The sequence below is a fragment of the Myotis lucifugus genome, unplaced genomic scaffold (assembly GCF_000147115.1).
Source record: "Myotis lucifugus unplaced genomic scaffold, Myoluc2.0 scaffold_731, whole genome shotgun sequence".
Classification (NCBI taxonomy): Eukaryota; Metazoa; Chordata; class Mammalia; order Chiroptera; family Vespertilionidae; genus Myotis; species Myotis lucifugus.
This window is the reverse complement of record NW_005871779.1, coordinates 34416-48558: the sequence shown is the minus strand read 5'-3', so window position 1 is coordinate 48558 and position 14143 is coordinate 34416. Positions and strand designations below refer to the sequence as shown.

Sequence of the window (14143 nt, the reverse complement as noted above, 5' to 3'; positions counted from 1 at the left end):
TCCTGGGCACCGGGGAGCATGGCGCTGCCCTGCCTGCAGCGCGGTCGAGCTCGTGCTGTTCGCCGCCGCCTTCCTGTGCGGGGCCTTGGCGGCCGCGACGCTCACCCGGACCCAGGTGGGGCGGGCGGGGGGGGGGCCGGGGGCGCGGGCCGCTCTAACCCGAGACACCGCTCAGCCGGCCGGTCCGCCGCGGCCAAGTGTCGGCCCTGAGCGACTCCTCCCAGGTCGAGTCTAAATCCTTCTGTCGCCAAAGGGCCGCCTTCGGGCGTGTCCTGGGCACCAGGCGCGGCCCCACCTGGGGGCTCCCGGGCGTCCTCCCCCGGGTGTTGAGACAAATCGGCGAGGCCCTGCCTTCGCCCGCCCCTGAGACCCGAGGTGCTGAGCTGCGCCCAGAGGACGCGGGGGAAGGGAGCCGACCAGTGGCCATGTGACTGCACGGGCAGCGGGAGTGACAGCGATGGGGAAAGAGCCAGGGAACCAGCCGGTGCTGTACCCGGTGTACCCCAGGCAGCAGGGCTCGCTAGGACACAGGCCCCGAACCCCAGGAAGCAGGCACAGGCTTCAGGTTAGGGAACGCCGGAGGCTGGGCTGTGAGCAGTTCAGTGTATTTATAACCGCCGCCTGTTTCTCGATCCTCTGGCCACCGCGGGCGTGATCGGCCCAGCAGGTCCCCTAGTGGCCCAGAAAGGAACTGACTGCAAATAGCTGCCTGGGGTGGCCCGGCCCAGGTTACCCCGGCACCTGCCCCCGTGGCGCTCCCCCGAGATCAGCACTCAGCGGCTTCTCTCCGCAGGGCTCCTTCAGTGGCCGCTGTCCCCTGTATGGCGTGGCGGCCTTGAACCGCTCCTCCCTGGCTTTATCCAGAGGCTCAGCCCCCTCCCTCTGCTACTTTGTGGCTGGGGCCTCTGGCCTCCTGGCCCTCTACTGTCTCCTGCTTCTGCTCTTCTGGGTCTACAGCAGCTGCATCGAGGACTCCCAAAGGTGACTGCCCCACTCTGAGGGCCAGGGGCGAGGTGGGGGGAGTCCCACCTCCACCACAAGGCTGTTCTCTCCCTCCTCATAGAGGCCGGATAGGGCTCCGCATTGCACTGGCCATCTCGGCTATAGCCACCTTCCTGGTCTTAGTGTCGGCCTGTGTCCTTCGGTTTGGCACCAGCTCTCTCTGCAACTCCATCACCTCTCAGAACGCTACAATTAGGTAATGGGAGATGGGGGAAGCCTGACCCCGCGGGGCCGCCTTCCCTCTGCAGAGGGGGTCCTGTACTCCCGTTTTATTCCAGTCGATTATTCTCATCTCAAAGGGCGCTCAGGCACAAGAGTATTTATTTGGGATATATCCCCCCCTTTCTCACAACTGTCTTTTTGACCTCACAGCTGCTCTGAAGCCCAGAAAATTCCATGGACACCCCCTGGAACCGCTCTGCATTTTTACTCCAACCTACACAATGCTGAAGTGAGGTCTTGGGATATGAAGGACTGAGTGGAGGCCCAGGGATACGCAGATTCGTAGAGGCACCTGTATAGTTTTAGGGGTGCCCACCAGTGAGGCTGAGAAGAGCTGAAGGGCTTGGCAGCCTGGCAGCCAGCAGTTCAGAGCGATGTGTGGGCGGAACTGGATTGAGGTGACCCCGCTCCTCACACCTGTTCCTGTCTCCCACAGAATTCTTCTTGGGTCAATCTGGTATTGTGGTGTGTGGTCCTGGTGCTCCAGGTCGTGCAGTTGAAGTCTGAAGCCACCCCATACCGGCTTCTGGAGAGGGGGGACCCTGAATGGAGCTCTGAAACAGATGTCCTGGTTGGGCCACGCCTTTCCCCTTCCTGAAGAGCAAGCAAGCTGAGTGCTTCCTGCAGCCATTGGCTCCCTGCCCAAGTGCCTGCAATCCTCCTGCCCCCCTTGGCCCTGTTATGCTGAGAGCCTCAGTTCCCTCGAAGAGGGAAACATGAAGACAGCCCCCCTCCACCTCTTCTTACAGCTGTTTTTGTACCAGAATATTATTATATGACTTCCTTCATCTTGGTGCTGTGTCCTTAGTATGAAAGCACTGTAGGCAGATGGATGGGAGGAAAGAGTAAAGGCTAAACAGGTCAAGAGTACATTCAGGTGTCTGCCCTCAGAATGACTGCTTTTATTTGCTATGTAATCTTGGGCCCCCTTGTATTAATCTGGTTGTCACCCCGCCCCTAGGGTTCAGTTGTGTGTGTTTTTAATTATCACCTGAGGATTTGTTTTTACTGATTTTAGAGAAAGGGCAAGGGAGAGAAACATCAATGTGAGAGAAATATTAGTTGCCTCCCATATTAGTTGCCAACCAGGGATGGAACCCACACCTGGGCATGTGCTCTGACTAGAATCGAACCCAAGATCCTTCCGTTTTTTTTAAATATATCTTTATTGATTTGATTTCAGAGAGGAAGGGAGAGAGAGAAACATCAATGATGAGAATCATTTATCGGCTGCCTCCTGCATGATCTGGGATCGTGCCTGCAACCTGGACATATGCCCTGATGGGGAACTGAACTGTGACCTCCTGGTTCATAGGTTGATGCTTAACCACTGAGCCACCGGCGTGCCCAAGACCTTCCCATGCACTGGGACACTGCTTCAACCGAGCCACACTGGGCAGGACCTAAAGGTTGTTTTTATTCCCCTCTTGGAGGGGTGCGTGTCCCTGGGGGCTTTCTCACAAGCTACGGTAGGCACCCACAGTGTTGTCAAAGAGTTTTGTGTTAGGAAAATATCCAGCTTTGTCCAAGAGGAAGTAGAAGCGTCGGCCTTTGACCTTTAGAGGCACCATGGCAGGGACTTCACCCCGGTGGGCCATGCAGGATACTTGGTTCAAGGGAACAGTGAACTGCGCTCCCAAGCCAAAGGGGGCGTGAGTGGTGAGGGTCACCCGCTTCCCTCCAGCCTGCAGTATCACCGAGCGCACAGAGCGCAGGGAGAAGAGAAGTCCGGCGGCGAGGACCAGGGTACCTGCAGGGAGGAGCAGTGGGGTGAAGGGTTTCCGGGAGCGCTAGCAGCAGCCCTCGTGCCCTCTGAGTAACACGTAACATTTACAGACCCCAGATCCTTGGTAACTCATTCCTCCCAACACTACTTAATAGATGCTCAGCCCCATTCATTTTAATGAGAAAACAGGTCCCGGGCCGCAGTAACTTGCTCAAGATCGCACAGCGAAGTGGCTGACCTCAGCCTAGGCCTGTCTGTCCGAGGGCTCGGTGCTCGGACCTCCGCCTCCGGTGTCCCTCACTTCTACTGGGGGCGGCCTGCCCCCCCCTCCCCCCGCTCATCCTGGAGGGTCGGGCCCAGCTCCTCGGTGGGCAGGCAGCCCACACCTTACCGATGGCGCCGCAGCCCACGGCCAGGCCGTAGCGCCAGAGCGCGGAGCGCACGTCCACACGGCCGGGGTCTGGGGTCTCGCATCCGGAGGCCGCGCGGGGACCGGGGGTCGGGCCAAGGCGCGCCGGCCAGGGAGGCCAGAAGACGCCCTGGCCGGCGCAGAAGAGCCCCAGAACCGCGAAGAAGCGGCCCCGCTCGTGCTCGAAGAGCAGCACATCCCGCGCCGGGGCCCACTCGTGCAGGGTTTGGCGCGCGGGGAAGCCCCGCGTCGCCACGAGCAGCGGCACCAGCCACCGCCGCCCAGGTGCCGCCATGGAAGCGCAGCCTGCTTCCGGGGCGGGACTTCCTGTCGGCGGGACCCGCCCCCAGCCTCTTCATTGGCTCCGAGACAGGCGGCCCCCGTCCCAGCCCGCTTTCCCTTTAACCACAGACGAGGCAAAACGTGACACAAAATACAATCTCACTCTTTATCTTAAAAAGTAGGGGAGGCGGGATCCTGGGGTGAAGGGCACAGAGCACCTCAGTCCTGCGGGTGGTTTAGTGTCAGTTCTACACGGCGCTTTGGCTTCCTGGCCCCAGCGGGGCTCCACTTTCTGGAAATCGTCCAGGGGCTTCGGGAAGGCAGGCGACGGGAGGTGCGCGGCCTCCCTCCTCCGTCACAGTCCCAGTCCCGGCCTGGCCAGGCCGGAGGAAGAGCCGACTACCATGGCAGGGAGACGTCGCTATCCGGGGCTATTTACAGGGGCCCGGGCGGCCAGGGTCACTTCATGAACGCCACTTCCGGGATTTCACCCTTGGCCTGGGAGGAACAGGGGAGGTCAGCAGAGCCAGGCTCCCCGCCCCCACCCTCTTGAAGGCCCAGACCCGCTCTCCCGCGTGCATTCCCAAAGCTGACCTTGAGATGCGTGAAGGCTTGGGCAGATCTGGTGTAGTCCCAGTTGTTGTCCTGCAGGCACCTGGAGAGAGAGGCAGGCACCTCCATTAAAACCAAGTGCAGCCACCCTCGTCACTAAATGCCACTTCAAAACCCATTCCATACAAACACGTGCCCAAGTTCCCAACAATTACATACATTCTTGCACAATTAATACAAATGTAGCGTAATCCAAATGTGTATCGGTGGTCTATTGAACACAAAATACATATGAAACAGCTATCAAGACTATGCCCTGGCGAGTGTGGCCTGGTTGGTTGGAGCATCATCCCATACACTGAAGGGTAGCTGGTTCAATTCCTGGTTGGGGGCATGGGCAGGAGACAACCGATCCATATTTCTCTCTCGATCTTTCTCTTTCTCCTTCTCTCTCTCTCTCTCACATCCTCACTCTGAAATTTAAAAAAAAAGAAAAAAAAAAGACTAAGGTGACTTTTATACTGATAGTGGAAGATGTTCACGGAATAAGGAAAAAAAGTTGCACAACAGTACATATAAAGGGACTTCATTTTGTTATACTAATTTATAACATTACAAAAAATTTTTTAAAATATGTTTTTATTGATTTGAGAGAGAGAGGGGAAGGAAAAAGGGGGGAAGGGAGAAAGGGAGGGGGAACTGGGAGAGAAAAGGGGGGGGGGAGACAGACAGACAGACATTAATTAATGAAAGAGCAACATCAACAGGCTGTTTCCTGCATGCCCCTACTGGGGATTGAACCTGCAACCTGGGCATGTGCCCTGATGGGAATCGAACCAGCGACCTCTTGGTACATGGGACAAAGCTCAACCAACTGAGCCACACCAGCCAGGGCTCTTATTTTTTTTAAAGCAATAAAAATAATTTGACTTTTAACATTTCAGGAGCACTCCTTATTCACTACCAGCTCTACCTCAGTTTACCCCTCTTTGTACACATGCCCAGCACTCACTTCTGGGACCACTCGAGGTTCATGCCAGACTGCGTAGAGAACGCCTGCAGCATTTCCTGCTGCTCTGGGGACAGGGTGGGCACCGGGCTGGAGGAGGGCGTGGGCGCGGGCATGGCGAAAGCTCTCTGGATCTCGTCAGGGCTGGCATTCCGCACAAACAACTCGTCATTTACAATGCACAGCCTTGGGGACAAAAAGCGCCTTAGATAGTTGAACACACACAGGTAACCTCATCCTCCCAACATCATTCCTATTCTCACTGAAATTTCACACTCAGATCCTAAAATCCCTGTAAGGTCCCCTCTCACTCTTAGCTATTATTACCTTATTTTCAGCTATTACCTTTTATCATTTTACTGACATGGACTTTCCCATGGACTCCACAGATGCAATCATCTACCAAACACAGAATTGTACATTCTGCCCAAACCACAGACAGTTCTTGCCTCCCACCTGTCTTCACAACAGATTCAGGAAGTGAACAGTTTCACCAATCTTCAGATGAGGAAACTGGCCCTTAGCGAAGTGGGAGAGCAGGCTGAAAAGCCCAGTCAGTCCAACTCCAGAGCAAGCTCTTCGCCTCCTACTCTGATTCCTCCTTGCCTTCCTGAAATTCTGAAAATATCCGGAGGACTGACTACCCCTGCCCCTCCAATTCCCACAGCACTGGGACTAGAAGCCCATCTGATAAGCCCAACACTTACCCTGAAGTGTTGGCTGGAACAGCGACGAACGTCCGTGTGAAGGCTCGCAGAGAATCCCGGGACTTTCCATCCACTGCAACAACAATGGCAATGCCCTGAGAGGCGCTCACACTGTTTACAAACAGCTTCTCAAAACATTGTTGCATTTGATACACAGAACCCTCAGGGGCCAGAAGGGAATGATGATGTGTGTGTAGAGCTGAGGAGTGTGAGGTCAGAAAGGACAGTAATAACCACTATTGCCCACTCACAGTCTGTGTGTGACAAGCCTGTGTCAAGCTCTCTGTCACTCCACAGCACCCCAGGAGATGGCTGTTACTAACCCCCTTTGCAAATAAGGAATCTGAGGCTCAGTAGGAATGTAAATTGCTCACACACGGGACCAAGGCTGGGACAGAAGCTCAGACCTGCCTGTGTCCTCCTATTCCTCAGGCTTTCCCCACATCCCAGGCAGAAAAGATAGGCAGAGAGGAGAGGCCAAATGAAGATGGCTTGGAGACAGAACAGGAGGAGGTGAGGGAAGAGGAGGGAAGAGAAGACAGCTGGGGAGCTGAGACTGAGAAGACTAGCTGGGAAAGGACTGCTCCGAAGACAGGACTCCCAAGATGCTCACCTTCCTTGAAGACGCCATTGACAGAAAAACACAGTAACGTGTTCTGAAAGAGAAGCAGCAGTTACCATGCAGGTTCTGCACAGCCCCTCCCCCAATTCCAGGCTGTCAGGGAGGAAACATGCTCACCGTTTGGGCACTGATGTCGACCACGAAGGAATTGATGTCGTGCTGAGTCTTGGGCAACTCGTTGAGGAAGGCCACAACGTTGAGCCGTGTGTGCTTCAGCAGCCGGAACCGCAGGGCTGTGGGGGAGGAGAGGCCACGGTCAGGGGCTGCCATGCACTGCACAGCCCCCGACTCCTTCCCATTCCCTTCACCCATCCTGCTTTGCTCACATCACACACTTACTCGGGTCTTTCAGCTTCTTCACATTCCTGCTGTCCTTGAAGTACTCGCCCAAGTTGCTTCTGGGAATCAGAGGAAAAGGAGGTGGTGGTCAGGGCAGTGTGGGCGCTAGTAGGTGCCGGCCGAGATCTATCGAGAAACCTGGTCCGGGGCAGGTTCTGAGATGTGACTCTTACCGGGCAGGGTTCTGGGGGGTGAAAGGGATGCTCAGGGAGCAGCAGGCTCCATCATGGTAGGCGTCCAGGAGCCGCTGTCGGTTTCCAGAGTCATAAATGGCATAGTACCTGTGGGGAGGACAAAAGGGCAGGTCTGTGCTTCGTACAGGGACCCAACAGCTCTCAAGAGCGAGCTGTGCTGAGGCCAGCCCACCTCTCCCCAAACCTGGGGCCCGGGGACTTACTGCTGCAAGAAGTGCAGGACCAGAGTCTTCAGGGTCTCCGTTCCAAAATAGCTCCCCTGGGATCAAACAGGTGTTAGGACTGCGTCACTGATCCTGTCCTCCCTACACCAGTCCCAGCTCTGTCCCCTCGTCTCACCTTGCAGGGTGGCAACATCGTGGGGGCTTCAACGTCAAAGGCAATTGGCGGGGGTAACTCATGGCCGTCCTGCGGAGAGCGAGGTGGGAGTGTGAAATGGAGAAAAAAGGCTGGGTGAATAATAAAGTGGAAAAACTAAGAGTAAGGGGACAGAGGTCAAGTGTAAGAGACATGGAATCCTGACAGATGCCATTTTGTCAAGAAGCATTTTCCCAGGAAGGAGGATTATACTAGTACTTTTGTTGGATTTTCAAAGGGCTGCATGTCTCCAAGTTAATGGTCATACCATCACGTTAGGCAAGACATTGCTGAGAGGTACTATGCGTGTTAGAAAAGCATTAAAAAAAAAGTTATACACTTACCAAACGTAGTAATTTAGGAAATCGTTCGCGAATGGCGCTGTCAAGAACGGGACAGAAGTCAGTGATGCTTCAGAGCCACCGTGCCTCCTGGGCTGCTCTAGGAGCAAATACACCAACGCCCGAGGGGCAGCCCATCCCATTTTCCTCCTCCCCTCTCCTCCCAGCCTCTGAGCTCCAAGAAGCATGGCCCCACTCCCCACCCGGGGCGCCCAGAATGACTCCCTGCAGGCTGACTCTCTTCTCTGCCTGACCCCGAGCGCCGCAGAGCAGCTCTCAGCCCAGGCTTGAAGCCCAGGACCTCCTTTCCCTCCCTGCCCCCTTACCTTCTACCTACTCACCTGTGCAGCCCCGGGAGGAGGGAATGGGGTGGGAGCCCAGGGGCTCCGCTGCCTCAACAGGTATCCATCACTTCTGCCAGGTCTGGCTGTGGCCAAGACCAGAACACACCATAGGGATGGCACAGGATGTTGGGGCAGGGAGATGAGCCAGGCGGGGATCAAGAGGGAAGGCCAAGGAAGAAGTGAGGGAAAGGAAAGAAGGGACAGAGAGAAAGGTAGGCTGGGACAGGGCCAGAGAGAGAGATGGGGGATATACAGGGAGTAGAGAGAAAAAGAAGAGAAAGCAAAAGAACTACAAGGCATGGAAGCGTTTAGAAAAAAGAGGGAGAAGAAAGGGAAGAAGGCAGCATCCTGACACAGCCCTTTCCTTCAGCTGCCCCTTTCCCTGTGGTCCAAGGTAGAAATGGGAAACAAGTCCTGTTGCAGTGAGAGGGCAGCTGCTGTCAGCCAGTCTCTGTCTTTACCTGGGTCCCGATCTGAGCTGGGCGTGGGAAGCGAAGCAGCCATGGGGGCAGGAGACCTCCCTCAGAAGGGGTGAGGGTTCAGGCCTCTGCAAAGTTGGGGGGGTGAGGATCTGTGCCCCACCTCTGTTGACCCCCAAGTTGTCTCCTGATGGCCCCTCTGCGACTGTGCCTGTCTTAGGTTGTTCCTTCCCTGAGGAATCTTACCCGTCTCTGGCTAACCAGCCATCCTCCGGGGCCAAGCAGGGTGATGTGAGGTGTGCAAATGAGGGAGGGGCAGCGCCCTCCTGCAAGAGGTTCAGTTCTGTCTCCTTGGTAGCCTATGCCCCGTGGCCTCCACGCCCAGCACCTGCCTTGGGGTCCCCTCGCCTGCTGGCGGGGCCCCGGCTCTGGTCACATCTCTTGGGGAACCCAGGTTTCTTCTCCAGAAGGGCCCAGCTCACACCACTGGGCGAGAGACAGATCCATGGCACCGGCCACCACGAGGCCTCAACCTCAGCGTGAACAGAAAGCCCAGGCAACAGCTGTGGGCAAATGGACTGTGAGAAGAGGGTCCCTCTTGGCACAAGAGCAAGAGGGGCCAATAGAGGACAAAGGAGGAACGGCCTGTCAGCATGTAGTCCCAGGACAGGGCTTTCTCAGCCCAGGATGTCAGGCTCTTGGCACAAGACAACTCCACGTATGGGGCATATACCAGACACCTCCAGTCACGGCAGAAAAGGGAGGTGCCCTTCCTGGAACAGTAGGGTAGGGAGATTCTAGAAAAGGCTGTGTTCAGGAGAGAAGGAGAAAGGCCAAAGAACCAGCAAACAAGTAGTCAGATTTAAAAAAAAAGAAAGAAAAGAAAGAAGAAAGGAGATGTGGGCAAAGTTGGGACATATAGACAGACAAAAAGGAGGCACATGTGATCCTCCCAATGGACAGGTGGTTCCAGCTCAGGGCTGCACATCTGCTGCAGACGGGCACTGGTCAGGGTGCGCTAACTCGGCTCCCAGGGGTGATGGTCCCCAGGAGGGAGGCAGAGGCCACAACTGACCTGATGTAGGTCGATTGGTCTCGGAAGGTGTCACACAGCGTGTTTCCTTCGAGCCACAGCTCTTCCAGCTTCAACCCTTTTATCTTGTCCAATTCCCGCTCAGATTTCAACTGCAAAGGTCGGGGAGAAAAGGCAGGAAAGAGACCCTAGTCAGAGAGCCAACTAGTGCCCACACTGCAGCCTCCGTCCTCATCCCTTAAATTCCTTCTTCTGCCTCTTGCCACCACCAGGCAAGTCCTCTTCACCCTCTGCCTACCCCAAACACAACACATGCAGGTCTCAATTCTCACCTCATTCCCAGAGAGGTTTAGGATCTTTAGGTTGGGCGCTTTCTGCACAATGCTGGACATGTCATCCAGCCTATACAGCTTGTTACTGCTCAAGTTCAAAGACAACAGCTGTGGGGAGAGAAGAGTTTAGAGGAAGCATCACCAGAGAGGGGATCAGAGACACATCTGCCTCCGAACCACTCTCTCTCCCACCTGCTTCTTCCTGCCTAGTAACGGGCAAAGGCCTCACCTCAGGGATATTCTCCTCAATGATTCGCAGGGTAGCCGCCATACAGCTTTTACGATTCAGGACAACATCAATGTTCTGGGCCACCAAATCTTCAGGAAAGAAAGGCAAGTGTGAGAGGGTTTGCCTAGGCCAGCATTAACACCAAACCACTCTCAAACCTCCCGCCTGAAAGATTCCCCTCTGCCCCCACCTATCTCAGAACTGCTGCCAACAATACCTGGGTCTAAACGGAGGCCCTTGAGGTCAAGCGCTTGTTGAGAGCCATCGTATCGTTTGCTCATGATCAGCTGCAGAGGAAGAGAAAGGCTCCAGTGGTTACTGGGGTTGTGTATTTGACGGGGGGAGGGGGGGGATGGCACAGGGATATGAGAACTGCTAGGACTGGGGAGGAAACACGTGTGACTTGAAGCTGCCTCACCTTTAGCTGCTCTACTTGCTCCGGCTTCAGCTCATTCTGCACAGTAAGGGGCGGAGGAGAGGAGTTGATGATGATGGATATCTGCAGGGAAGATGTAAAGGAAGGGTGGACTCTAGGGAAGCCTAAGTCCCAGGACGAAGACCCCGTACCCTGAGTACCAGTCCCTGCCTCCAGCCAAGCCCTTTATACACACCCTTCGGTTCTCCTGATCCGAAATCTTATAGTTGATAGCCTTCAATGCAGAGGCAGTACTGGCGTCCTCAACAAAAAACTGGGCCCGTGTGTTTTCATAGTGAAACTGCAAGAGGAAACAAGAGCAGTCGACTCGGAGCCCCGAGCCCCTGGCCCACCTGGCCCCTCCCACAGCCACTCGGGCCGTATCTTACCTCAATGGGGGTGAAAGGGACACTGCATTTGCTCTGAATCATACTTAGGAGCCATGCCTTGTCATATTTCCTGCCATAAGGAATCTACATGAGAGAAAGAGAAGGGAACAATATGTAACTAAGGCTAAAGAGCAGATCCAATCTAGTGCTCCTTCATATAGCTTGCCAAGCTTGAAAAGATTTTCTAAAGAAAACACCAGTTAGCCCGTCTAGTGTGGCTCAGTGATTGATCAGGAGATCAAGGTTCGATTTTTGGTCAGGGCACATGCCTAGGTAGGGGGCGTGTAGGAGGCAGCCGATCAATGAATCTCTCTTATCATTGATGTTTCTATCTCTCTCTCCCTACCTCTCTGAAATCAATAAAAACATTTTTAAAAATTAAAGAAAACACCAAAAAACAAAGAAACCAACAAAAACAACAACAATAAAAAGAAAACATCAGTTAAAGGTTTTCTAACTCAAGCCAGACATAGATTTCTCAATCTCCCTCCTATCTGTTTATACTTATTATTCATCAAAAGAATCAAACTGTTGCCTGGCCAGCATGGCTCAGTGGTTGAGCATCGACCTATGAACCAGGTCACGGTTTGATCCCCAGTCAGGGCACATGTCCGGGTTGTGGGCTCAATCCCCAGTGGGGGTTGCAGGAGGCAGCTGATCAATGATTCTCTCATCACTGATGTTTCTATCTCTCCCTCCTCCCTTCCTCTTTGAAATCAATAAAAAGTATATATTTTTAAAAGAATCAAATTGTTTGATTCGCCAAATGGAGACATCCAGGAGTTACCCCACCACCCCTCAGCCAGTCATCACGCTTCCCTTTAGATGCCCCTCCTTTCCTGGCAATCCTGCCAGTCCCTTCCACGCCTTTTCTGAACCAGCTGTTCTGAGATACTGATCCTTAGGAGAAAGGATGGATACCTGACTGTGGAGTGAACAGCTGAGAACACTGATTTTGTGGTGTGAAGAGTCAACACCTTCGCTCTGAGCCCAGCCCCCAGCCCCCACTTCCCCTGCACCATCTACTTCCCAGATACTCACTGTAATCTTAAACCAGTTCTTCGAGGTCCCATCCTGGCTGTTGCCAGCCCCTCCTCTCTGTGGAGGAACTCTGTCTCTCCGCACAGTAACATGGATGCGGTCTCGATCATGCCAATTATCAACCCGCCGGTTGGGTCGCGCAGCATAGGGGGTGCTGTGGGGAAGCGAGAATAAGACATCGCAAATATTCAACCATTCAGCTGGCCCTGGCATTTCTCACTCTGGTGGGTAGAAGAGATGACCTGGTGTAAGAGGGCTGTGTGAAGGAAGTCACTGAAGTCAGACCACTAAGGGCAAGAGCAGCACCGTGTACTGAAGGCTGCTCAGTACCCGGATGGTGACTGAGTGGCCTGAGGGGTGGAGGGAGGTCACCGTCCAGTCACTGAGGGGAGCAGTAGACCTGGAGGCTGCGTGAAAGCCGCCTACTTACTATCGTACTCGGGGAACATCTTGGGCATCGCTCATGGCCACATCTCTGTCATCGTCCTCAAGGCGGGGCGTCCGGACGCCAGCACCCCCTCTTCCAGACCTGCGGCTCCCCTCACACTTCCACCGGAAAGGACCCCGGCCCTTCTTCCTTCTCTGAGGGAAGCTAACTCGATCATCGTGCTCTGCAGTGGGAAACAGTACAAGTTAGAAGCATTGCTGGTCTAGCTGCCCTGCTGTGACCACCGCGGGCACGCTCCACGCAGGCCCCTCGCTGTCCAGAGAAAGCACCCCTCTGTGGGGCGACCGCCTCGGGGAACCACTGGGAGGCTGCAGGGCTCTTGAAAAATAAGCAGAAGCCGGAGCCGCAGGGAAGGGAAGCAGATGGGGACGGGTGTGATTCAAAGTGGAACTGGACACACGCAGACCTGAGTCCCCTGAAACCTGCTTTCACGCAGCCCCCAACCCACCAGCCACAACCCGCACAGCGGCTCCAGCCAACAGCTGCTTCCGCCCAGTGCAAATGCCGACAAACACGGCCAGTGGGAGGTCTCTAAGGCCTGATCTCCAACCGCCCCTCGGAGGGAGCCCTTCGCCTCTTCGGCCAGAAGTGCCTTTTCGCTCAGAAGACAACCCCAGCTGCGGCTCCCGGGGCAGCGAGCCTTGACCCGGGTCCTCAAGACCCAGGACCCCCCAAAGGGCCTCACGCAGCACTGCGGACAGTGAGCTTCAAGAAATGGTCTTAGAAAAAGGAGTAAGTGAACAGGCCCAGCTAGAGAACTTCCTCCAGGCCAGGCACTAGATGCTCCAGGCACGACGTGCACGGCCTCATGTTCACACTCACACACATTTACACACACTCACACACATTTACACACACTCACACTCACACACACGGGGCACTAACTCAGGCGGCCGAGGCTGCTTCGACTGCATTAGGGGGTGGAAACGCGGCGGAGCTTAACTCTCAAGTCCGGTGCAGCCACGCCGGCCTGCAGCCTGGGCTGCCAGCGAGATCAGCCCACGCCCGGGCCCAGCAGGGCCGCCACCCAGGCCCAGGAGACGGTGCGGTCCAGCGCCGAGGTGGGTGTTAAGTAAATTGTTTTGCCGAAGTCAAAGCCGCAGGAAGCCGGGCAAGGCCACTGGACGCGACAGATAATGGGGCGCAGGCAGCCGAACGGGTCCTGACTCATATCAGAGAGTCCGGCCGCGGCTGCGATGACAGGGAGCCACGGCCCAGCGCTCAGAGGAACCGCGTCGCCGCCCCGCCAGCCACCGCCGGATCCCCGAGTCAACAACTCGCCCCCCGCCTCGAGTCCTGCCAGGCCGCCCGGGCTGCCTCGCCCCCGGCCCCCGCCGCCACCGTTCCCCGCGGGATCCTCGAGGCCTCCCGCCCCCGGGCTGCGGCCTAGGCCGACGCCGCCCCCCGGGCCCGAGCGCCCCGCCCCGCCTCTGAGCCGGGCCAGCACTCACCGTTGTAGGACTTCCCTCCGTCCGCCATGGCACAGCGAGGAGCAGGACGGGCTCAGGCGCACCGCGACGACCCCAGACGTCAGAATGCCCAGGGCCTCCCGGCACAGCGCCCCTACGCCCCGGGCCACCGCATTTATGAGGCCAAGCGCGCGGCGCGCCGTCGACGTACCCAGAAGTGGGCGGTGCCCCGGCAGCCCCGCCCACCCCCGCGCATGCGCACTGCCCGGCGCCGGATAGGGGCGGGGTCTCCGCCGCACGCCCATCCCCAGACCCGGGTCCC

The 14143-nt window shown here is 56.1% G+C and overlaps 3 protein-coding genes across 15 annotated transcripts; 1 reads left to right on the top strand and 2 right to left on the bottom strand.

Moving 5' to 3' along the window:
* Position 1: 1 nt before the first annotated feature.
* TMEM179B (transmembrane protein 179B) lies at positions 2-2017 on the top strand (the record flags this gene model as incomplete). Its single annotated transcript, XM_014447942.2, has 5 exons — positions 2-115; positions 794-981; positions 1064-1198; positions 1375-1453; positions 1661-2017. Coding segments are annotated over 5 exons (678 nt in total), but the record flags the coding sequence as incomplete, so codon positions are not given.
* A 600-nt stretch (positions 2018-2617) lies between these two features.
* Positions 2618-3666, bottom strand: TMEM223 (transmembrane protein 223). The gene is made up of 2 exons (XM_006105870.3): positions 3342-3666; positions 2618-2974 (listed from the first exon to the last, which is right to left on the bottom strand). Exons 1-2 carry the CDS (start codon positions 3652-3654, stop codon positions 2682-2684), a joined length of 606 nt encoding a protein of 201 aa, XP_006105932.1. The 5' UTR covers positions 3655-3666; the 3' UTR covers positions 2618-2681.
* Positions 3667-3793: 127 nt separating this feature from the next.
* Positions 3794-14047, bottom strand: NXF1 (nuclear RNA export factor 1). 13 transcript variants are annotated; one of them, XM_006105868.3, is made up of 21 exons: positions 13864-14040; positions 12395-12575; positions 11965-12118; positions 10924-11007; positions 10731-10835; positions 10538-10618; positions 10337-10406; positions 10120-10208; positions 9891-9998; positions 9601-9710; positions 7766-7802; positions 7404-7472; positions 7268-7323; positions 7044-7151; positions 6871-6929; positions 6649-6764; positions 6523-6565; positions 5910-5982; positions 5206-5388; positions 4236-4296; positions 3794-4139 (listed from the first exon to the last, which is right to left on the bottom strand). In XM_006105868.3, the coding sequence occupies exons 1-21, from the start codon at positions 13889-13891 to the stop codon at positions 4101-4103; spliced, it is 1854 nt and encodes a 617-aa protein (XP_006105930.1). In that variant the 5' UTR covers positions 13892-14040; the 3' UTR covers positions 3794-4100. The 13 variants fall into 13 exon arrangements, 8 of the variants coding, with proteins under 8 accessions (XP_006105930.1, XP_023602548.1, XP_023602547.1 ...); XM_023746780.1 differs by lacking the exon at positions 5206-5388 and having other exon boundaries at positions 6858-6929; positions 13864-14046; XM_023746779.1 differs by lacking the exon at positions 6523-6565 and having other exon boundaries at positions 6858-6929; positions 13864-14043.
* Positions 14048-14143: the final 96 nt, after the last annotated feature.